The sequence below is a fragment of the Pongo pygmaeus genome, chromosome 17 (assembly GCF_028885625.2).
Source record: "Pongo pygmaeus isolate AG05252 chromosome 17, NHGRI_mPonPyg2-v2.0_pri, whole genome shotgun sequence".
NCBI lineage: Eukaryota > Metazoa > Chordata > Mammalia > Primates > Hominidae > Pongo > Pongo pygmaeus.
This window is the reverse complement of record NC_072390.2, coordinates 73,816,491-73,841,616: the sequence shown is the minus strand read 5'-3', so window position 1 is coordinate 73,841,616 and position 25,126 is coordinate 73,816,491. Positions and strand designations below refer to the sequence as shown.

The window sequence follows — 25,126 nt, the reverse complement described above, 5'->3', positions numbered from 1 at the left end:
AGGAAAACCAGTCAACAGATTCATTAATAACAGATCCTGTTAACATCTACATTACCATAGGTAACCATTTGTTTCTGTGAACTAAAGTCTTCTATCTACCTTCACACAGTCCCAGGCAGGGAATTATGATGTCTGAACTTCCACAGGCATCTTAAAATGTCTTGCACTTACTTGGGAATAAAGTTAGCATTTTCTATACTAAAAGAAGTAAAAAAACATTTATATATATATATATATATATATACACACACACACACACACACACACTTATATACATACATACATATATACATACACACGTACATGCATGTGTGTGTATATATATATTATATTAAAATATATAGATTGGTCCCATCCTACCATGAGTCAAATGGTAAGCTAGGTATTTTAAATACATTAAGTAAATTGAAGTACATCATCTCATTTAATTCTCATAACCTATGAAGCAGATAACATCTCCATTTTACAGATAAGGAAATGAGGCTCAGTAAAGTTAAGAAACTCGCCCAAGGCTCCATATCTATTAAGTGGAAGAACCAGGATTTGAACTGGAGTCTAGGAGTGGGGTGGGGATATAATGAATGAATAAACAAAAACACACAGGGAAAACCATTAGCAAATATACCTGAATGCCAACAATGACCACAGCATGTCAGAGTAGAGGTGAGTCCCCTCCCCTGCTGCTTCTCTTTTATCTAAAGTAGTGTGATTGCACTACTTTTAGAACGGTAGAAAATGGAAAGAAAATCTAAAAAGCAGGCAGTGTTCCCTGAAAAAAATTTTCACATTTTCATCAAGATATACTACAAATGGTTATCCTCCACAATACATATAAGATGCACAAGGAATTACTTAAATTCATTGGAATGTATCATCATCATGTCTCCCCACCCCAATTGCAGGATTCTGCACTCACTCGTTCCCATCAGCTGAGGCTCCTCACCCACTTTCGATACAGAAGCACAAGGAGAAAGAGGGAGTCATAGGGACTACAGCCTCAAATCAAAATGCTTTCATACTTTGCAATTCCTGAAGTGGGAGAAAATGGTCACTGGGGAATCACGCTGGACACTAGAGACCTTGCCTTTAGTTTCTGTACATGCATGCATATCCACATACAGACACTTAGTTACTCCCACATTTCTATCTTTATTTACCTGCCTCCTCTACTCCTTGACTCCATTTGGTTTGGGTTTTGTTTTTGTTGTTGTTGTTTTGAGATAGCGTCTCACTTTGTTGCCCAGGCTGGAGTACAGTGGTGTGATCACAGCTCACTGCAGATTCCACCTCCTGGCCTCAAGCAATCCTCACTCCTCAGCCTCCCCAATAGCTGAGACCACAGGCACACACCACCACACTCAGCCAATGTTCGTATTTTTTTTGTACAGACAGGGTCTCACCATATTGTCAAGGCTGGTCTCAAACTCCTGGCCTCAAGCGATCCTCCTGCCTTGGCCTCTCAAAGTGCTGGGACTACAGGTGTGAGCCACCATGCCAGCTCCATTCCATTTTGAGAAAAAAAAACATGCTATTTTGGTTGGAGACATCCTCCTCCTTGATGTTTGCATGGTATCAATAGTTTCAAACTCATATGACATCATTTGCTTAACTGTACTCCCTCAAGTTGTATTCACTGTTCCTGTTACAGAAAACTTGTCATCCCCTGCTTCCCATGATAGTGGTGATGCATTTTCACAGCACAAAGGAGTATCTTCTATTAGCTTTTCTGGAATGCTTTGAATTCATGAAAATGATGAACATCCTCTGGGTTTGGGGGATATATTTGAGCATGAGGGCAGACAAGGATTTCTTTGTGGCCTGTAATGACTGACTTTCCTTACTTTTCTTAATCAAGTAAATTAAAATATATCTTAAAATTCTAACACTCTACTACACAAGCTGAAGCTCCTTAGTAGAGGATAAAGCAGTTTAATGTGACAGTAACTGCCTTTTCAATAGAAGACAGCATAATAAAGGGCACCTAAGTGGTTTTGTGTGTCTTGACATTTTACTTATGTCATCTAAAAATGGATAACTGTTTTCGGTACTTTGGTAATAAACAGTTAATTTCTATTCTAGGGCAGCCTTATTTGCTCGGTTAAACTGTTACTTTTTAAAGTAAACATTACTTTTCAATAGGTAATACTAGAAAGCTATAGGAAAATAAAGCTGAAAAGTACCCACATTCCACGCTTTGCAATTACAATCAACTCTCTGTATCCTGAGGTTCTGCATCTATGTATTCAATCAACCACAGATCAAAAATATCTGGGAAAAAAATAAAAAATAACAATACAACAATAAAAAATACAGTATAACAACTATTTATATTTACACTATTAGATATTATAGGTAATCTTGAGATGATTTAAAGGACACAGGCAGATGTGCTTAGGTTATATGCAAATACTATGCCATTTTATAACAGGGGCTTGAGCATTCTCAGATGTTGGTGTCTGAAGGGGGTCCTAGAACCAACACCTGAGGAAACTAAGAGATGACTGTACTCTTATTTATTTATTTTTTTTAAGAGACGGAGTCTCGCTCTGTTGCCCAGACTGGAGTGTAACAGCACAATCTCAGCTCACTGCAACCTCTGCCTCCCAGGTTCAAGCAATTCTCCTGCCTCAGCCTCCCAAGTAGCTGGGACTGCAGGCATGCACCGCCACGCCCGGCTAATTTTTTTGTATTTTAGTAGAGACAGGGTTTCACTATGTTGCCCAGGCTGGTCTCAAACTCCTGAGCTCAGGCAATCCGCCCACTTCGGCCTCCTAAAGTGCTAGGATTAGAGGCGTGAGCCACTGCGCCCGGCCGACTGTACTCTTACTGAGCCTTCTCTATACAATCCTGTCACTGAAATTGATCAAGGGCATGCAAATGCAGGCTACAGGGAAGGGGGAACCAGGTACATTCTGGCCAGTTAAAGAATCAGAGGGTGTTCAAGCTTGACATCCTCTTTCTATAGATGAGGAATTAGCTGAGTAATAAGAAAAATAATTCTACGTGTTTTTGCTCATATTTTAGGCAGAAAAATAGCCTGGGAGAGGTACATGAGAGTGAGAGAGGCTAGAGAAACATATGGCTGTATATTTATGCTTAAATTTCAAACAGACCAAAAGCCTACACCAACATGAAACATTGGAGCTAAAGGCAGAAACAATACCAGCTTAACAATTATGCTAAGTAAATTACTCTCACCTCATTAAAAGAAGTTCCATAATCTTCTGCCTAAAGTATAATTATCCAAAAATAATAAAGTATACCAGTTTGTTTTGTGACTTTCACTTTTGTCCAATTTCACACTGAGAACACAAAGAAAGCATTTCATTTCAGATCTCACTTAAATGGAAGTCATACCAAGCAAATACAGCAGAACTGGCTTTATATGCCTTTTGCTCACAGAGCTAGTTGGTTGTGCTGGTTTTGTCCTCAAATCATTCTGCTACACAAAAAAATCCCTAATAAGAGTTGACAGTTAAATGAACAAATTTACAGAAAGCTATATGGCCAACACATATCATCTACTTAGATGCTTATTACTGAAGAATACGGGTAAATTGAAGGTTGATAACACTAAAATACAAACTAGGACAGGACTAGTCTTGACCAAAATTTAAATTAAACACTTAGAAGAGCAGGACCAAAAGCCAAGGGTCATGAGTCTTCAGCTAATAAGGGTATTTTGGGAGATGGCGGAGGGGAGGAATTTAGGTGAGCTCCCTGGTTTCCAGAGGAAGCTGTCTGAGCAGAGCAGGATCTAGAAATGAGAACCAGCAGAGGCTGCTCATGAGAATACAATTAGTATGTTGTATTAACGATGCCCAGAAAGCTCCTGAAACTAAAGTGAACCAGCAATCCCCGAAAATGAGGACCACTGGAAATGTCACCTTTATCCACACTCTTGAAGGTGACTCGGAAGTAACCCCAAGAATCCATCCTTATGTGATTCCTAAGGTCCCTCCGGCTGTAAGAGCCTATGCTTCGACATCTTAGAGAAGCAGAAAGAATGAACCAGCAATACACAAACTTTGCCTTGAGTCCCAGCTCTGCCACCAACTGGGCATTTGTTTTTTCAATTGTAAAATAAAAGGGCTGGCCAAAAGACCTACAACATTCTGTGATTCTACAGCTGATATAAATTCCACAAGAAGAAAACAGGTTTTTAAAATTAAGGGGTTACAGAAAGCATTTCCAGTCTGTAGCTGGTTAAATTTAGACATGGTTTTAAGAGGAGGTGAAGCAATGACATCCCAACACATTAAAATATCAATTATTCAAACGACAGTCCTCAGCTCTTAAATACTTCATGGAGAAGAGGAAAGCTCCTCTGGTCTCTTGCCCACTCCCTTTTCTCAACGAAACCCAAAGCAGGGATTATTAAGCAGATAGATCAGAATACAAACCCCTAACTGGGGCAGATTTAATGGCTAAAGAGTCAACTGCTCAGAAATGTTTTTATTTACTGCTTGATTCCATGCTCCCTGGAAGGTAGTGATCCCCGCAAGGTCCTCAGTCCTCTAGGCTCTCTCCCTCTGCCACTGTCTCCTCCAAGGGGTAAGCAGATGCACGCAGGCAGTCTAACTTCAGCCTAGCAGGCTTTCGGTTCCTGGCCCAGATCATGTACCAGAGTGTGATCAAATCCCAAGACAGCTTTGGGAACGTATGGCAAAGAGAGCCTCGAGCTAAAACCATATATTCCAACACCGCTCTTACCAGAGACCTGCTCTTGGGGGTCACTGAGCATAGGCCAGTTCATAAGGAAGTGGTGCTTTTGAGTCTCTCTGGCAATTGTTACTTCTGCATAGATTGTCTACAGAACACTTGGAGGAGCAGCAGCAACTGGCAAAGAGAATGTACCAAATGCCACCCAAACCTTCCTTTAACCCATGGCATACCGGCAGGCAGTCTCAGAAGGCTAAAGGCATGCGTAAAGGGAGGTAGTGAGAGGCGTGGGAGGAACAGTCCCAGCTGGTGCTCACAGGCAGACAGACCCTTTGCTGGGTGCAGAGAAGCACCCTGGGGAAACTGAGACAGGCTCTGTTCAAAACATAAACAGAGGTCAAAATAGAAAATGATAACAAGGGAAAAATAAAATATAAAATGAAAGATTAAAAAAGGGGATAGTGACTGAGCTAAATCAAGAAAAGTATGTTCTTAAGAGAAAGGCTGAGGTCTTAAAAGAGGCTCAGCTCACCAGATGTGAAAGGTAAAAGAAGCAATTCTCACTCTTAACTGCTTTTAAAGACCGGGCTAAGAAAGGAAGTTTATGCTGGGCGGAGAAAATGTCTTCCATTCAGAGACAACAGAAATCCCAGGAAGTCAACTGGAAAGTCACCCTCCCAGGAAGCCTAATTGCAAAAACAGAGATTGGGGTCTGAAAGTCTCCAGCAGAGCACAATAATGCAATTACACAATCTCTCCTTGAAGACAGGACAGCTACATTAGGATCTTTTTTAAACATGGAGTAAAACGTCCACTTTTAGGAAAATGGAATAAAGTAACTTTCCCTATTCTTCCCATTAAGTACAACTCAAAACCCTGAACATTATATATAAAACAAACATAAAAGGACTCTGAAAGGTGGAGTGAAAGATTAGCTAGGGATCTCAAGACCCTAGGAATGACAGGGTAATCAGTTCCCTGGGTTTCTCTTTGCCTCATATATCCCAGATTTGGAGCTGAAGAAGCTAGCAACCCAAAATGCCAATGGGTAGAGACAAAAAAAAATTCCCAAGAAAAGCCTGTGCTCTGTAGCTGACCACCAGGAAAGGAGTGCCTAGGAAAACAGAAAACTTTTAAAGGAAGACTGCTCTACTCCAGCCAAATCCCACAGAAAACAATATGGCCCCACCCCAACCTGTGCCAAGTAGAGGTGCAGCCAAGACTTCAGCCCTCTTGAGACTGTAACAAGCTGTCTGTCCCAACGCCCCTACCCAGATGGTGGGTGTCAGAGGCCAGTAGCAAAGGGGAACTTTCATCTCTGCCAATTCCCCCACCACCAGCCCAGCAGGTATTTTTTTTAAACCCTAGAAAAGAAATCTCTAGGCCCAGATGGTTTCATTGGAGAATTCTACCAAACAAAGAATTCTACCAAACAAAGAAAAACTAACACCAATTATACACACACTCTTCCAGAAAAATTGAAGAAGGAGGGAATACTTCTCAATTCTTTAAAAAGTTGAGTATCAACCTATCTCAAACTAAACAAGAACAGAACCAAAAAGGAAACCTACATGCATATAGACGCAAAACTCCTTAACAAAATAGCAGCAATTATAATTCAAAACATATAAAAAGAAATATGCAGCTTGACCAAGTGGGATTCACTCCAGAAATGCAAGGCTATTTTGATATCTGAAAAATCAATATACTCTATCCAAAAAAAGCACTGAAACCAATAACTGAGTTCAACAGAGTCAAAGGATACACAAAAAATGTATAAAAATTAATAGCGATGAATGTGTCCTCACCAAGAATATATACCACTTATGATTGTTTGAAAAAAGAAATCTAACAAAACATGCACAGGACTTATATGATGAAAACTACAAGGCTGGGTGCAGTGGCTCACGCCTATAATCCCAGCACTTTGGGAGGCTGAGGCAGGCGGATCACCTGAGCTCAGGAGTTCAAGACCAGCCTGACCAACATGGAGAAACTCCATCTCGACCCCGTCTCTACTAAAAATATAAAATTAGCCAGGCATGGTGGCGCATGCCTGTAATCCCAGCTACTCGGCAGGCTAAGGCAGGAGAATCTCTTGAACCCGGGAGACGGAGGTTGCCATGACCCGAGATCGCGCCATTGCACTCCAGCCTGGGCAACAAGAGCAAAACGCCATCTCAAAACAAAAAGAAAAGAAAACTACAAAACAAAGAATCAAAGATATAAATAAATGAAGAATCACTTCTCAGCCTTTTGGCTAAGAACAAGTGTAGTATCTGTTCTTATCAGTATAAATAAATGAAGAATCTGTGCTCATGTTCATGGACTGAAACGCTCAATGTAGTAAAGATGTCAATTCTCCCCCAAACTGATATGCAGGTTTAATGCAATTCCTATCAAAATCCCAGCAAGTTGTTTTACAAAAACAGACAACATTATTCTAAAATTTATATGAAAAGGCAAAAGAACTAGATGAGTGAAAACAATTTTGGAAAGAAAAATAAATTGGAAGCATCCATCTACCAGACTCGAAGACTACCTAATTACAGTACTCAGACCACAGATACTGGTAGAGGGACAGACACACAGATCAATGGAACAGAATAAAGAACCCAGAAATAGCCCCACACAAATGCCTGACTGATACTTGACAAAGGGGCAAAAGCAACTCATTGGAAGACGACAGCATCTTCAACAAATGGCCATGTATGGGGGAAAAAAAATGACCTCCACCTAAATCTCACACCTGATACAAACATCAACTCAAAATGAGTCACAGACTTAAATGTAAATCACAGATTTATAAAACGTTGAGGAAAAAAACACAGAAGAAAATGTTTAGGATCTAGAGCTATGCCTTAGACTTGACACCAAAAGCAGAGGTCATAAAATGGAAAACTAATATACTTGACTTCATGAAAATTACAAACTTTTGCTCTGCTAGAGAAGAGGATGAAAGAACAAGCCATAGACTGGGCGAAAACACTTGCAGCCACATAGCCAACAAAAGACTAGTATCTAGGCTCTATCAAGAACCTGGGAAACTCAAAGATTTGTTGTAAAAGCAAACAACCTAATTAGAAATGAGCAAAAGATATGAAGAGACATTTCACCAAAAAGGAAAAACAGATGGCAAATTAAACCCATGAAAAGGTGTTCAACATCATTAGCCACTAGGGAAACACAAATTGAAACCACAATAAAATAATACCACACATTTTTCAAAATGGCTAAAATAAAATATGGTAACAGCACCAAATGCTGGAGGATGCAGAGAAACTGGATCCCTCGTGCGTTGCTCCTGGAAATACAGAATGGTACAGCCACTCTGAAAAACAGTTTAAGAGTCTAAACGTGCAAATACCATGTAAGACAGGAGTTATACTCTGATGATAAATAGGCATTTATCCCAGAAAAATAAAAACTTATGTCCACAAAAAAACCTATACACAATGTTAATAATAGCTTTATCCATCATAGCCCCCAACTGGATCCGATGCAGATGTCTTTCAACAAGTGAATGGTTAAATGAACTATAGTACAACCATACAATGGAATCTACTCAGCAATAAAAAGGAATATACTGTTGATATACGCAACAACCAGAGAATTATGCTGAGTGAAAAAAAGCCAATCCTAAGGAGTTATACGCTATATGATTCCATCTATGTAACATTGCTGAAATGACAAAATTATAGAAATGAAAACCAGCTTAGTGGTTGCCAGGGGTTAAGGAGTGAGGAGAGGGTGTGGGTGGCTGTAAATGAGCAATATGAGATCTTTGTAGTGCTGGAAAAGCTCTGTATCTTGATTGAGTCAATGCTCATGTCCCAGTTGTGATACTGTTCTATAGTTTTGTGAGATGTTACCATTGTGGGGAACTGGATGAAGGGTATACAAGTTCTCTCTGTATAATTTCTTACATGAATCTACAATTACCTCAAAAGAAAAAAAAAAGGAGGTCCCTCTGCTAATGAAGTCATACCTTTCTCCAGACCCAGTAAACCAAGAAGCTGAAAGGCACTGAGTGAAGGGCGATGGACCTGCCAGTCTAGCAAGGCCCAGAGGCCATACCCTTTACACTTTCCGAACCATGAACAGTGGCAGCAAGGCTGGTTCAGGAATCCACTTCAGGTGACAAGACTAGACTAACTAGACACTAATGTGCAGACCCAGGGCATCCTGCCCCAGAGCCACAGGCACAGGCTTAAACTGCACTGGGTTCCTACCTCAGAAAGCACAGGCCAAGGTGTGAGCACCAGAAAAATGTTACAATGTGGACTGGTATACTCTTCCAATTCACCCATGAGCTAACAAGAATGTGGAGGTCAATGGGGAAATGGAGTTAAAGTGTTAAAATACACGGAATGCTAGCCGGGCAGGGTGGATCACACCTATAATCCCAGCACTTTGGGAGGCCAAGGCGTGTGGATCACTTGAGGTCAGGAGTTCAAGACCAGCCCGGCCAACATGGTGAAACCCTGTCTCTACTAAAAATACAAAAATTAGCTGGGGGTGGTGATGTGTGCCTGTAATCCCAGCTGCTCTGGAGGCTGAAGCAGGGGAATCACTTGAACCCAGGAGGCAGAGGTTGCCATGAGCCGAGATCGTGCCACTGCACTCCAGCCTGGGCGACAGAGTGAGACTCCATCTCAAAAATATATATATGGAATATGTTGTACAACAGAGGAAAGGAGGGGCTTGGCACAGCCACCGGTACTTCAAGCTCCCCTGTGTCCATTTCTAGATTTGTAAGCAGTCATGTGTGTTTCAAGTGCCATCCTCAGACAGAAACCAAGTTCTGTGTAATTTTTTCCCATTCCAGTTGAACAAACTGTAAACCGGCCAACAGTCATGTGACTGGCAAACGAGAAGGATGAAACAAAGGCTGTTTTCTCTTTTCTTTTCTCCCTGTCTTACTGCAGCCCCCACCTCCCACTTCCATAGCTGCTGGATGGCACCCTAGGCAACAGTAATGGTCCAGAACCCCCATGGCCACATGTGGAGGCTAGGATGGCAACAGCCACAGGCATCCTACTGAGCCCCTAGAACCAAGGAAGAGACTCCAGGTTGGGTTAAACCATGAATGCTGAAGACACAGCAGCTATTCCTACTGAGGCAGAAGCCACACTGCCCTCTTGGGTCTGAGTGACACAGTCTGGCTGAGTCTGGGAAAATGGGAAGCTGTGGAGAGGCATTCTGGATCCAGTGAGAAAGGGGAGACGAGGAACAGGAGAAGAGCGTGCTATGGGGCCTTTTCACACTGCTGGTCCTGCAGTGCTTGGCTATGCAGTGGGTTGAAGCTCACTACAAACCAACGCCCTTTGCTGGTGAGCTGAGTGGCCTACATAGATGAGTGGATGGCTGCAAAACGGAAACAGATCAGGAGGTGAGTGTTTTGCTTGTGTGTATCTGGTCTGAGAGTTAAATATACATTCTGCCCTGATTCACTCCTTGGGATTCCGCGTCAAATAGGTGATCTGCGTACTCGTCCCAGCAAGATACAAAAGTGATGCCAAAGCAACCACACACACAAAAGAAAAGATGTTCATCTCTTCTCCTGGGGACACAGCTTCACCCATTTCACCCTAGTTTGGCTGTTGAGCCTAAAAGGTTAATAAAGAACAAAAACTAGGGAAACACAGGGAAGAAGGACATTCCTACCCGCCTGCTCATGCTCTTCCTTGCTCTCAGAGAAGGAGGTCTCAGACAGACACATCTGAGGGTAGCTCCAAAGGCCAGATACAGAGCACACAGCTCATAGTGAGAACCCTCCTAAGCCAGGACACAGTCGACTGCTCTACACAGCCCACCAGCAGACACAGACACAAGGACAACAGAAATGAAGAAAGAGCTTTTTGGCTTTTTCCCCTTTTTTTACTGCATCCTGTTAGGATGAAAAGAAATATTATCCTTTTGATGAAGCTGTGTCAAGATGGGAGGACATCCATGTAGACAGAACCCAGGCATTGTCACCGGGCTAGGTTAACAGCTGGAGCCATCACAGCCTTCTTGAACTAAGTTGCTGCTTTCCTGTTTTTTGAGCATTTTACTGCCAGATCCAATGAAACATTTAACATTCAAACCTGCAAGAATGCTGTCAAAACTCTTTATTGCTTCCACTTCCACTGAACTGAAAAACCAGAGAAAAAAATTACCGGGGTATTCTTGATCTTTTGTTCCCCAAACTCAAAATGCTACAAAGAACTTAAACCAGTAATTACCCTTGAGGAACTAATCACCAAGATAGTACCAAACTTCTGAATTGCAGCATAAACATCCTAATTAATTAACAAAATATTGGAGGGAGAAAAAAAGGAAAGCCCAGTTTACTGTTAAATCTTTATAGAGATGTTTGAGTGGCAGAGTATATTAGCTCAAACTAGTGCTCCCTTTGAATTTCACAAGTTTTTTTTTTTTTTTTTTTTTTTTTGGAGACAGGGTCTTGCTCTGTCACCTGAGGCTGGAGTGCCGTGGTATGATCTCAGCTCACTGTGACCTCCACCTCTCAGGCTCAAGTGATATTCCCACCTCAGCCTCCCAAGTAGCTGGGACCAACAGCATGTGCCACCAAGCCCAGCTAATGTTTGGTATTTTTGGTAGAGATGAGGTTTCACCACGTTGCCCAGGCTGGTCTCGAACTCCTGAGCTCAGGCAATTCACCTGTCTCAGCCTCCTAAAGTGCTGGGATTACAGACATAAGCCACTGTGCCCAGCGAAATTTCACAAGCTTTCTGGTTTGGACAATATGTCACATGGTCTAACTCGAATTTATTTCATTCAACATCTCTAATTACTTCCAAATAATAGATTATATATTTATGATAAATACATTTATCTATTAGCTAAAAGTTGCCTCATGAAGTAGCAAATGATGGAGATAAAAGGCTGATTGATGCCCACTGTGAAATGTAATTCACCAACATCGACCTGCACTTCACTACAAAACAAAAGCTGCAAACACACACAAAGGTATTCTGTTAATTGGAGATGGGTTTGCCATTTGTGGCTTAAACTCACTGCAGTGAAGGATATTACTGAACACAGTTCTGGACCACCATCTTAAGTAAGCAGACATGCCACAGAAGTGGGTACTGATAAATGCATTTAACTATAAAAGAAAGATTAGCATTATAAATAACAACAGTAAGCTCAGTAGAGCTGCCAGCAGATAGATAAATAAATAACAGTAAGTATTTTTCTAAATATCAAAATTGTCACTAACTCAGGAACTCTGATGATGAAGCCGGGCTCAAACACCTAATACAATGGAATGACACTATAATCCGCTAAATCTCAGACTTTCAATATACATTCCAATGACCAAACGATTACCAAAATCTAAAGTTCCACAACTCAACTAGTACGTATATATTATCCTCCCCTCAAAAAACTCTTGTTTTATTAAAATAAGATTCATGTTTCAACATTGTTTCTATTCTTTTTTTTTTAAAGAGATATGATCTCGCCCCAATGCTAGGCTACAGTGCAGTGGCTCAATCACAGCTCACTGCAGCTTCGAACTCCTGGGCTCAAGCAATCTTCCCACCTCAGCCTCCTGAGTATAGCTGGGGCAACAGGCACACGCCACTGCTGCCACAACCACAACCACCACCGCCACTACCCCTCCTGCTACCACCTCCAACACCACTGCCACCACCACATCCCCAGCTAATTGTTTCTATTCTATGAAAACAATCCTTACTGGATCATGTGCCTGGCTGCACAGGCATTCTCCGCCGCCCCGCCAACACATACACACACACACACACACACACACACACTCGTCCATTTCACTGCGTTCCCACCCTAAAATCAAGGGCATCTTATCAAGCACTCATGCCTACAGACTCATCACTGAAACACAAAAATTTAAATGATACTCTACTTGTCCACTCGTATCTGCAGCCTGCTGGAAATGTGTAGCCAGTGATGTCTCATCCTGGAAGACTTCATTACACTCCAAACATTTTAGACTATGTCTACACAGTTTGGAGGGGTCTTCATCTAGGGGCATGGCTGGGGTGATGGGAGTGCTTGAAGGAGCCGATATGACTGTCCCGGTTATGCCAGACTGAATTTTTGTGACAGTGTGTGTGCCAGCTCCCACAGGGCTCTGAAGAGTGGAAGTTGAAGTGGAAGTATTGCTTGACGGAGAAACTATCATTTGATCTGCTGGGACTGGCTTTAAAATTAAGTGGGAGCATTGCATTACCACCCCTTTCTCCTTATGCCCACGGGCATGGGAAAGGAGGCTGCATTTGTTGTAAAAAACGAGGTTCTTTGTACAATGGTTGCACGTTACTTCGATGCGCACGCTCCGTCTGTCGTAGTGCTGGGTCAGACTCTTTTCAAGTGCAAAGGAGTCCCCACACTCCAAGCACTTGTACCCACGCGTCGGTAACGTGATCCCTGCATTGGCGGGAGGACTGAGGTTTGGGATGTAAACAGGGACTGGATTGACACTGCTCAGCACCTTGTTGAAAGCTTCCACCACAGAACTCTGCAAGGACGACACCACCTGGACTCGAGACACCTTTTTGGGGGGTTGCGAGGCTGCTGCATTGATTATTGCCTGCTTTATTTGTTGCTGAGGTTTGGTTAGCACTTGGCGGAGTTCAGAGGTGGCCTGGGCACCCTGAGGCAAAAGGTTAAGGTTGGCAAGGTGCACAGTCTTTGGCACGAGTTTGGCATTGGCCAGGCTGGATGCCGGCACCACGACAGTTTGCTGCTGGATGGCGTTGGCGGCTTTAATGATGGCGCTGCTGGCGCTCTGGACAGAGGCAGCAGATATGACCGTGGCTTTCACCGTGGTGTTGTTAGCGAGCTTCAAATTAATGACTTGGGATCCTGCCGTCTTCACAGCAGACACTGGGAGGAAAGCAGTAGCCACAGGCTTGATTGTGACCTGTTTGGGGGTGAGCTCTGCAGGGGAAACTGCATTGGTCACGACCGCGGACTGGAGAGGCGCCCTGGGGGGAGAGGAAAGGACGGCGGCTGATGCTGGAGACGACAGAAGGGATGTCACAGAGGCCATCATGGACGCTGTCTGCTCGGAAGGTTTCTTTCCAGAGTCAAGATCCACTTCTGGCAATACTCTGGTCACTGTTCTCTTGATTTCCCCAGAAGATGTCTTAATGGTTTTTATGCGGACTTTGGGGATTGCTGGTGTGGACCCTGCGGGAGAGGACGGGGATCCCTTGCTGCTGTTCTCACTTGAGATGCTTCTGGGACTATCCGGTTGCTTTAGGGATGGTTTTTTGGTCCCGTCGATGAGATTCTGGGATTCAGGAGACTTGTCAGCGGCTCTCGGACTGTCATTAACTTCTTTTGGTAACGGGGAGGATTCCCTCGAATTGGCCACTGGTTCTTTGCAGGAGTCTGAAGCTGCCTTTTTAGCACTGAGAGCCGCGATGGCAGCAATGCAGGACGAGAGCTTGGAGGATGACTTTGTCTTTGATGGTGCAATGCTGGGGAGGCCGGTGTCATTCTTCTCGGAGCTTGGCTTCCCATCTAGGACTCTGTTTTCCAGCACCTTGTCAGAGCTTTCCTTCAATTTATCTTCTGCTTTTCTGACTTTAAAAGGTTCATAAACACTCAGGTTTATAGAATTGGCTTCTGTTTCTCTCTTAACAACTTTGTTTTTCTCCATATTGCCTGACGTAGAGAGTCCAGTTTTGCTGGAGTTTTCCCCTCCGAGTGCCTTCAGCTTATCGTAGTCCTGCTGCGGAGCTGACCCCGTCAACACGTTCGACCTGAAGCTTGATCGCACGTCCTCCTTGTCAGGGGGGTCATCCACCTCGATCTTCTCGTCGTCATCAAACTCTTCAGCACTGGAGATCGGGCTAAACTGGCTGAACGTCGAGTCTTTCAGGGTCACCTCAGAGGCAGGCACGTCTCCTTTCAAGGACTTTGCTCCATCTTTACTGTAACTGTCAAGGGAGGACGCTGTGAGAAACCCATTATGTAAGCCATTGCCAGTGGGGTTGTGGCCGTCTTTCTCCCCGCCCTCAGAGGAGTCGATGTTCCGAACATTCTTGACGATAACGCTGACACCCACGTCGGAAGATGATGGTGCGTGGGAGTCGTCCTCTCCGTGAGCATTCTGCTTCATGTGGCTTTCATGGTCATCGTGTCCAGACTCAATAGCTGCTTTAGGATCGACCATATCTGGGATGTCAAATGCTGCCAGGAGGTCATCAAAGTCTGGGGTCTTCATATCCCCCATGGTCATGAATTTGAGCAGATGTTCTGTTAAATGAGCAGAAAATAGTTCCATCAGTAATTGGTATTTCCTCACAATGAGACAAAACCCCTATACAATTCACACTAACCTAACGATTACCAAGAAAGAGCAAGGATGTAACTGCATTTACGGTAACTACGAAACTCTGAGTCCAAGTGGACAAACATTGAGAAAATACATGTAAGACCTAGATAATTTTAGCTTCAAAAGTAATCCCTCCATACTGCTATACGGTGTTACCAGCGTGGCTCCCAGCTAACAAGAATGAAGTTGATTGAAACTGCTGTAGCCTAGAAAAGCAGGTTCTGGTGTAGCAACTAGAAAATGTGTCCCTTTCATAAAAAGCTACTTCCAACATATTTTGATCTTGACAGTATTTAATTCCGCTGGCAAAATTATCACTATCATCTTCACCATCAGATTTGGGATACCTTATTAAAAGAAACATGCCACAATCAAAAAAGCCAAGTACAGATTTCAATATTCATCCACCGAAAAAAGAAACGAGCATCCAGAGCCACTGCAGGATATCTGCTAATAAATTCCATTTGGGACTTAAAAAAAAAAAAAAAAACCCTAAGGAGCTGATTCCGTCCATTTTTATTTAACCCTAATTTTCCCTATTATGTTTGTTAAAAAAGAAACATTCCCAGATGATAAGAGGATGGAGAGTTTTAGAAAAATGGATGGTCACAGCCATTACTAAACATGAAGGATATATGAATACATGCAGTGCTTGAGGGATCTTTAAAAGGGGCTCTTCCCCCACCCACAGAGGACAAGTGATTGTCAGGGGGAGATAAAGCCTCCACTGCAGGGGGCATGTTCTGCTCCCTGGACCCCCAGCCTTCCATCCTGGGACTCTACTGTTTCCTGGTCGCTACTCCAGTCTGTGTGTACTTGTCTCCTCTTACAGACTGGCCTGTAAGCTGCCTGAGGACAGGCAAAGTGTCACTCATCTTTCTAGCATAAATGTCAAATAATTAACGCAACACCAAGACAGGCACTGGGTGTATAACAGAAGAACAGGGCTGGACCCAGCTCTGTCACTCACTAGCTCTGGGGCCCTCAGCAAGTGAGGGGATCTCTTGGATCTGTTCCTTCTGCAGTGGAGGCAAACAGCCAGGAAGAGAAGGAAAGGAAAGAGGGAAGAGGAGAGAGTAAGAAAAGAAAAAGGGGAATGAAGCAAGCAGCAGTCAGTCGGAAGGGAAGAGGGTAGCAGCTGACTTCAGGCAACTTCCAGTGGAAGAATTCACCTAGCCAATTTAAATGCGTGTTCCTAGACAGACTCTGCCCTTCAGTATTTACTGTGTCATTATCCTTCCTTCAAATCTGCTTTAGTGGTCCCTGACATGTTGCCTCCTTCCACATCTTACTGAAGCACTTGATTTTTTTTTCTTGTACAATCTAGAAAACATCACACATTCCTAATAAAAGTAACTATTCCAGGGTCAAGAGAGAATTTCTACGCAGTGAGAATACACATGCCTGAGAAAACTCATATACACCACAAATCTATCAACAGCTGCTAAGACCCTCAGCATATTAACTCACTCTGGGGACACATCCAAACACTCTGAAGAATTTGGTTAGAAAAAACTACTGTTGAAGGCGAAATCAACACTTAGGGTTCGATGGGAGCTGAAGAATAAATCCGCTTCTATTCACACCTGTCTCAGTTAATACCGAGCTGAAGAAGTCACACGTGCTTTTCTTTCGATGGCTTACTCAGCCTAGAGAAAACACTCTGTGAGCACTCTTCTCTCAGGGGGGCGCCTGCGGAAACAGAGGGGGAATAACATACCCCCAGCACCAAACTACCACCAATGCAAAAAGTACACAGGAAATAAAACATTAACATCTCTAAAGGGATACTGACGTACAAATATCTATGAGAAGTCAGACCCAGTAGGAAAGTCTGTGATTATGATTTTGTTTTTTAAATGAAATTGAACATTTAAACTGCAAAATGTGGGGAATGAAAAAGCCATCTGTCAGGCACTATATCCACAAAAGAATCCACCCACTTACAAATAATCCCTAAATGTTACCACTCTTATTTCTATTCATCATCCTGGTGTTGTAAATGGAATACTCACAATAAAGCTGCCATTAGCAGAGTATCCCTGTGATCTATCTTTACCAACCATGTTGATCTAAAGTTAGAGGTCACTGTGATTAGAAAACTCAAGACACCACCCCCTGCCCCACCAGGGTTGAAAGGGCCTGAAAAGTAGATTTTTAACTGATGCAAAGCTTGGGCTCAGGCTCTGGAAGTGCCCACGGTAGCGGGGCTCTGCCCTAGTCCCTCCACCCTTTCTTTCGAGCTTCACAGGATTTATGTCATTTGCCCTCTCTTTATGACTTTGGTGAGCAAAAGACTATACAGTTTCACACTGTTCATCCCAGAGGGCAGTTGGTTCAGGAACAAAAAGAAGATAAGAGATAATTCAAATACTCAGTGGGTGGGAGGCCCAGAACATACAACCGTAATAATGAGGAAAGGTCACCACATGAAACCAAACTTGAGTGGTCGGCAGTGCGACTGTCTGATATTCCTATGAACCCTGGGAAGGTTAACATGGCTCGTCTCACCCTTTTCTGCTGTTATACCTACAGGAACCTCCTGATTTATAAACGCATGCACAGCAGCCGTACTGAATCACTGAGTTAATGCTAAACTTGTTGCCCTCCACACCACCCCTATCTTTTCCTACCTGCCCAGCTAAAGCAGTTAGGATCTAGAAGGCCCCAGAGAGGAACTCCCATGCCTGCAAACTCCCCAATGGGTTGAGAAGCAACTCTTTCTCCACAGTGATCCAGCCTCACCCTGTCCCCATCCCTCTACTCCACCTAAGGTTTATACTCTTCTCTTGGGGGACGGAGGCGGGGAAGCTCAGTGTGAAGCAGTGGGACGTGGTAAGAGGTCAGAGTGAACTGACGGTAGTTTTAAAAAGTGAGTCAGTCATCCTAGTTCACCTGCAGAAAGGCTGACTAGAAGCTAAAAATGCATAATGGGTGTTTCTGAGTGCAGTGGCCAACCAAAAGCGCATCGTGTCGTCTGAAACCCGAGATCACTGTGGTGCGTGGACTCCCCTCTCTGGGGTTGTATAACTAATGGAATGGATACCACTCTCTGTAACTTCACACTTCTTTTTTGGTTTATAGGAATGTTTTTCATACCCACAATCACATTGTCCTATTACCGTTTCCCTTCCCACATTCTGGAAGGCAAGAGCAAGTGTTCCATTCCACTTGGAGCAGAAAAAAATGCATAACTCCCACTTCATTTCTCAGTTATACTGAATACAAAGAGGAATGTTTATGCCTGAAAGTTTTCTTCACTTTCCACCCCAATTCCTAAGTACTACTGTCTTAAAAATAGATTCTTTTGCTTAAAAACATTACAAAAATAAATCTCAGTCCTCTCTTTTAAAAGATAAAATAGAACGATCTCATTTTAGCTTCCCTTTCCCTCAACGGTTTGATTTTCAAACAGAATTAGCTTTAGTTATTTTAACAATGTCTTTCACTTATGCCCTATAAAATACATCTCCCTTCAAAGGCGATAATAGTCTTTTATTTTATTTATTTATTTTTTCCGAGATGGAGTCTTGCTGTGTCACCCAGGCTGGAGTGCAGTGGCGTGATCTCGGCTGACTGCAACCTCCACCTCCCGGGTTCAAGCAATTCTCCTGCCTCAGCCTCCCGAGTAGCCGGGATTACAGGCGCCTGCCACCACATCTGGCTAATTTTTGTATTTTTAGTAGAGACGGGGTTTCACCATGTTGGCCAGGCTGGTCTCGAGCTCCTGGCCTCGTGATCTGCCCGCCGTGGCCTCCCAGAGTGCTGGGATTACAGACGTGAGCCACCACGCCCGGCCAATGGTCTTTTAATTTAAAAGTAAACCCTATATAAATGACCTATAATTCACTAATAGCATTTGTGCTTAATGTATAATGTTCTTTCACCCAAAGACATCAACAATATCTGAGAGAATTAGACCTGTTTACAAAAAAGGAAATTGAAAGAACTCAGGTCTGTCACATGATCACTTTATTTTCTCCTATGACACAGAGACAAAACATTTCCTTTCCTACTCAAAGCCTCTGAGAATTATGAAAAGCTATTTCATCTTTGTTGGCAGAAGTCAAAAGTTATGAAGTCAAAAGAAAAACGTACGAAAAACCTATTCACCCCTTAATCATACTTCTCATACTTTGTAACAAAATTCTTCTTCCTTTGCAATAAAAAAATTGTTGGTTTTCCAATTCCAATTAGAGAATGTCAGTATTAAAGGCACAGGCACAGCCTAACCATTGAATCCCAACTTTAATCCTGAAACAGACGCACGCCTAAATCCAGCCAAGGTCTGCCTCCTCTGACCTGTGAAAGCACTGGTTCCCTATTTAATAGAGAAACTAACATTTCCCCTAATGAAAATCAATACCCTCTAAATCATAACAGTCCTACTTAGAGAAAAACAAATCAAAGTCTACTGACTATCTTGACAGTATTATAAAGGCTTCCCATAAGACAACTGTAATAATACAAGGTCTGCTTTGGGATTCCCAGTCTTATTTTCTAGCAATATCTGGCCACTGAGACCCTTAATTGTATCTTTTTTATTCCGTTGAATTTAAAAAAAAAATAATTCTTTTATATATATATATATATTTTTTTTTTTTTTTTCCTTTCCCTTTCTTTTAGGATGGGGGTCTCACTATGTTGTCCAGGCTGGTCTTGAACTCCTGAGCTCAAACAATCCTCCTGCCTCAGCCTCCCAAAGTGCCAGGATTACAGGTGTGAGCCACTGTGCCTGGCCCAAAAAAAATAATTCAATAAATGAATGGATCTAGCATGTTTTCATCTTTCCTATCTTTCTTTCAAATATAAAATGTTCTTATAACATATGTTTATATTATGTAATGTTTCAAATTTAATTTCCTCCTCTTAGAAAATGAATCTAGCTAGCATCCCCAGTTTTTATACATCTTCAAGAAACACAGGGATTGACTTCTCCTGGCCGCCTACATTCAAATTCTTGCTCTTCCCATTATCCCATTATGCAAACCTTAGCTCTGCTTCCATCACCGATCTGTTACATCTTTAGAATATCCAAAGCTCTGCACATTGTATCTCTTCCACCAAAGAAAAGAAAAAAAAAACCCTCTCTCTTCTCTTCCAACTGATCTTCTGCCGCTTTTATCCCACTTCAATCTCGACTGCGTATCAGGGAAACCTATTTTCTCACGGCATTTCCATTCCAAACACCATGTCGGTTCAGCTACACAGGTCGACCTCATGCTTCTTCACTCTTCCTAAACCAGCTGGGGACAGGGGTCAGTTTGAGGACCAAGTTTTTTTAAAAAATCTCATCAGCCGCACCTCTGGAGCAGCTGCCATGGTTCACTGCCTCTCTCTAGAAGTGCAGGCAGGGGTGGGAGAGACTGGGCCCCAAAAATGGCAGATTCTCAGATTTTAAAAAAATAGCATACACGCAGACACACACATGAAAAAATGTGGAAAAGAAAAGCAATTACGAAAAAAGCTATGGAATCTCTTAATTACTTGCCATCTGAAGGTCCCACGCCAGTGACAAATGCCACAGAAAAGTTTCATTTTATCTTTAGCCTTCACACTAGTCAGACCCTGATTAAGTCGAGACAGCCAGCCCAGAGCACCTTGCAGGTCTAAAGGTTCCTCTCTGGCCACAGGGAAGAAAGCTGACACAATGGGACACCAACAACTCGCCTGGACCCTCTGACCTGTCAGCACTGCTGGGCACCGTGATCACACTCTGCCCCCTTTCAGCAGAAGAGCTTCATTTTCTAAGCAGCCTACACCAGGGTAACACACAGTGTACAAATACAGTTTATATGCACAGTCAAAGAACAAATGCATGTTTTGTTAATTCTGTGTGAGGTAACAAGAAATTAGCAAATATAGTTGCTACTATCCAAAATAGATATTTACTGGTTTCCTTAAACCTGATGATACCAATCATGGATATACAAATACTTTGCTCAAGGTAGTATGTTTTCTTCTTCAGCTAACACTTGATATTCCTGATCTGAAATATAACAGATTTCCTGATCTGAAATTCAAACTGCTTCGGAAATACCAACACAGGAGTCACTTACTAATGCCCCGAACCAGGGCACGACCTTGGGAAATAGAGGAGTGAAGCCAGCCCCAGCCCTTTGCTGCAGTTATTCCACACTCCTCCCTCAAGGTTATACAAGTAGGCTCCCCGCCCCCATCCATTCCCCCCTCGCACATCAGGAGCAACTAAGGGAAAGTCCCCGTCCCTACAAACCTCAGCCTTCTCTGAAAGCTCAACCTCCCCCACTCGGCCTACTTCTCACATCACAGCTCTCTAAGGAAGCTCGCTCCCCAACTCCAAGCTCTCCTGGGTCAAAACGAAAGCTGAGCTACAGTGAGATCTCCTTTGCTTTTTCCAGGAGAGAAGCTCCAGGGAAATTCAGGGCGTGCCTGTGGCCCTCCACAGCAGGTCCTCAGCATCATTTAGCACTGCAATTTTGTTTTTCCTTATTAACTCCCGTCCTGCCAAGAGACAAGGGCTGCTTCTTTTCTTTCCTTTGATACAGGACCTGGCTCTGCTGTTCAGGCTGGAGTGCAGTACCATGATCATAGCTCACTGCAGCCTTGAACTTCTGGGCTCAAGCGATCCTTACAAGCACCGCCACACTCAGCTAATTCTTATTTGCTGTAGTAATGGGGTCTCGCTTTCACCCACCCTGGTCTCAAACTGGCCTCAAGTGATCCTCCAGCCTCCCCTCCCAAGTGCTGGGATTAAAGGCTTGAGCAACCCTGCCTGGCCTAAGGCTGTGGCCTGCAGATATTACTAATCTCTCCCTCTTCTAAACTCCGTCCCCCCTTTTCTTTCTGAGGTTAACAAAAAAATCATAGTCACCAGTCAAGAGGTCTCCCACAGCTTACTTCCTTCAAATCTTGCCTGTACCTTCACTGCTGGCTTTGCCAAGCCGATCCTCCACAGTGAGCTTGGTCTGTCCCTTCTATTTTGGGTAATTCCTATCCCATCTGCCTAGTGGCATAGAGAGATCTCCCTCAGCCTTACCCTGGAACCCTTGGTGCTCTGTCCTCTTGCCACGCAGCCTTCATGGCTCAAGCTCTCCAGTACTGGGACATATCCTGCTCCTCCCAGTATCTCCCCAGCCCTCTGACAATCCACTCTCTCGAAACCACCATTGAAATCCAGGCGGGGCTGGGCGTGGTGGCTCATGACTGTGATTCCAACACTTTGGGAGGCCAAGGCAGGATGATTGGTTGAGCCTAGTAAGTCGAGGCTACAGTGAGCTACAATCACGCCACTGCAATCTAGCTTAGGCAACAGAGTAAGACACTGTCTCTTGAGGAAAAAAAAAAAAAAAAAAAAAATCCAGGCTGAAGGAGAGAATTTTAGGGCTCATGGAATAGTTCTGTATCACAAATGTGGTAGTGGAGACATGTTTCTGTGCATCTGTCAAACCCTTGAGAATTTCAGGCCAGGTGCAGTGGCTCATGCCCGTAATCCCAGCACTTTGGAAGGCTGAGGCGGGTGGATCACTTGAGACCAGGAGTTTGAGACCAGCCTGGCCAACACGATGAAACCCCCTCTCTCTCTCTACTACAAATACAAAAATTAGCTGGGCTTGATGGTGCATGCCTGTAATCCCAGCTACTCGGGAGGCTGAAGTGGGAGAATTGCTTGAACCTGGGAGGCAGAGGTTGCACTGAGCTGAGATCACGCCACTGTACTCCAGCCTGGGTGACGAAGCGAGACTCTTTCTCAAAAAAAAATAAATAAATAAACTAGAGAATTTCACTGTGTGTAAATATTAAATTTAAAAATAAAAACCAGGAATGGGAGGGGGCATCCAAAATTAAGACCAACTGTAATTTTGGTCATTCATACAAATGAATAACATGACTACACTGAAGGGTGCAGGGAACAAAAAACTAACCTAAACAACTCAGAAAACAAAATTATGACCATACACTGTAAGGCTAATGAAAAAGGACCATGCACAAACACTATCCTCTAGTAAAAAACTGCTGAAATCTAGTTAGTAGTATTGTACGAATGATAATTTTTTAGTTTTCACAAGTGTGTTAGAATTACAAGATGTGAGCTTTAAGTAAAGTTGGGTAAATGGGTACACAGAAATTCTCTGTCCTGTTTTTGCAACATTTATTTTTTCTTTTTTTTGTAGAGACAGGGTCTTGCTATGTTGTCTAGGCTGGTTACTCCTGGGCTCCAGTGATCCTTCCACCTTGGCCTCCCAAAGCACAGGGATTACAGACGTGTGAGCCACTGTACCCAGCCAAAACTTTAAGTTAAAATTATTTCAACATAAAAGTTAAAAAGGGAAAACCCAGGCTATGTGACATAATACAAAGGAGACAGCTTTGGAGATGAAATACTTGCTGTCCTATTTACTACTATTAGCTAGTGACCTGAGGTGGCCACGGCACCTCCCTGAGTGGCCCTTCCTCCTGGGTCCAAATGAAAGTGCATGCCGTCGCTGAACAGTGTAGTTTCACAGCCAGAAAACACTCCAGCAACAATCCATTCCCAATCCGTGTTCCCGTGTGCCTGTTTTTGCTGCTAATCATCTTTCATGTTGCCTGTGACCTCCGCAGAACTTCATTTTCTGGTCATCCTTTCCTCTCGTGGACCCCACAGCACTGCCTCAAGCTCACCTGGCTTTTCCTGACTCACTGGCTCTTCCTCTTCTCTCCTTTCATGAGTCCCTTCAGACTCTCTTTTGTTATCTACCTTTGTTCAAAGGCAACCTCAGCAACTCCCATGGTCACAACAATCAGAACAAACAGGTTTCTACCTTTAGCCCTAATTCTGCCTTAAGAGTCGTCTTTCCATTGCTGGGATGATATTCTGCTTGGCTCTCCCTACACGAGGTTAAACTTAAAACTAAAGCCCTCATATTCCCTCCCAACATGTTCCTCTAAATCCTATGTTTTGTCAACGACCTTCACCTGCTCTAGGAAAACATTAAAAATCTTCAGGCAGGCTGGGCGCAGTGGCTCACGCCTATAATCCCAACACTTTGGGAAGCTGAGGTGGGTGTATCACCTGAGGTCGGGAGTTTGAGACCAGCCTGACCAACATGGAGAAACCCCGTCTCTACTAAAAATACAAAATTAGCCAGGCATGGTAGTGCATGCCTGTAATCCCAGCTACTCAGGAGGCTGACGCAGAATTGCTTGAACCCAGGAGGCAGAGGTTGCGGTGAGCCGAGATCGCACCACTGCACTCCAGCCTGGGGGACAAGAGAGAAACTCAATCTCCAAAAAAAAAATCTTCAGGCAGCATTTCACAAACCATAAAACACAGATACTAGTTCTGTAGGATGTTATTAGGTCTTTCACAAAGACAAGACTGAAATGCACATAGCACATGCTGGATTTTCCTAAGTTAAACAGATTTCTTTCAGGCAAGAGCCAATATTATGCTAATGAGTATTACAAATCTCCAAAAACAAGGATGTCAATAGTCACCAAATTTTGATCTAACTGCAGGTCATTTTTTCTGATCCATGAATACAAATGCCAAAATGATTTCCCAAAAGGCTGCAGAAACTTTTATTGTTGCAAATTATGCATTAGAGTTACTTTTACTGCATCTTGTCCCCCAACTTCATAAGCTAATGTCATTATTAGCTAATATCAAAGGCAACAAAAAGATGCCTTACTGTATTTCACTTTTCCTATTATTTGAATGTTTACTTTTTTCTCCTACGTTTTTGCTAGTTATAAATCAATGAATGATGAATGAATGGATGCAGGGAGCTGATGAATTTCCTGTTTATTTCTTTCTTCAGCTCCATGAAACAACTTACCGATCTACAGTCTTGTCATTTATTAATAAGCAAGGGCATACAAAGCCTATCCATACAGTTCCCTGAAATAAATTGTCTACGGACAAACTTTCGTGAAGAAAAAGAGCACTTAACTTCCCAGCTACACAACACACAAACAATAAGTGGGAGAGCACAACACCCGTGGCAACATGATTCCATTCCAGCACCAGCATTCCCTTTGTTCCTGGCTTCTTTGTGTCCAAAAATTTTCCACCTAAAAAATGAGGATAACAGCATACACTCAACCCCAGGGATATGGAAAGGGGCTACTGATATTTAGAGGGAGGCTTGTCATAATTAAACAGACAGC

General features: G+C 43.1%; 1 protein-coding gene and 1 pseudogene across 17 annotated transcripts in view; one reads left to right on the top strand and one right to left on the bottom strand.

Annotated features, from left to right (window-relative positions):
- The window catches only part of ZNF532 (zinc finger protein 532), a 124,764-nt gene that overhangs the window by 52,603 nt on the left and 47,035 nt on the right, over window positions 1-25,126 (bottom strand). For all 17 annotated transcript variants that reach the window (XM_063653766.1, XM_054460845.2, XM_063653761.1 and 14 more), the window contains one exon: window positions 12,554-14,916. In XM_063653766.1, the coding sequence (XP_063509836.1) occupies window positions 12,554-14,916 (2,363 nt within the window). The remainder of the gene's footprint in view (window positions 1-12,553; window positions 14,917-25,126) is intronic.
- Window positions 6,903-7,072, top strand: LOC129019227 (U2 spliceosomal RNA; annotated as a pseudogene).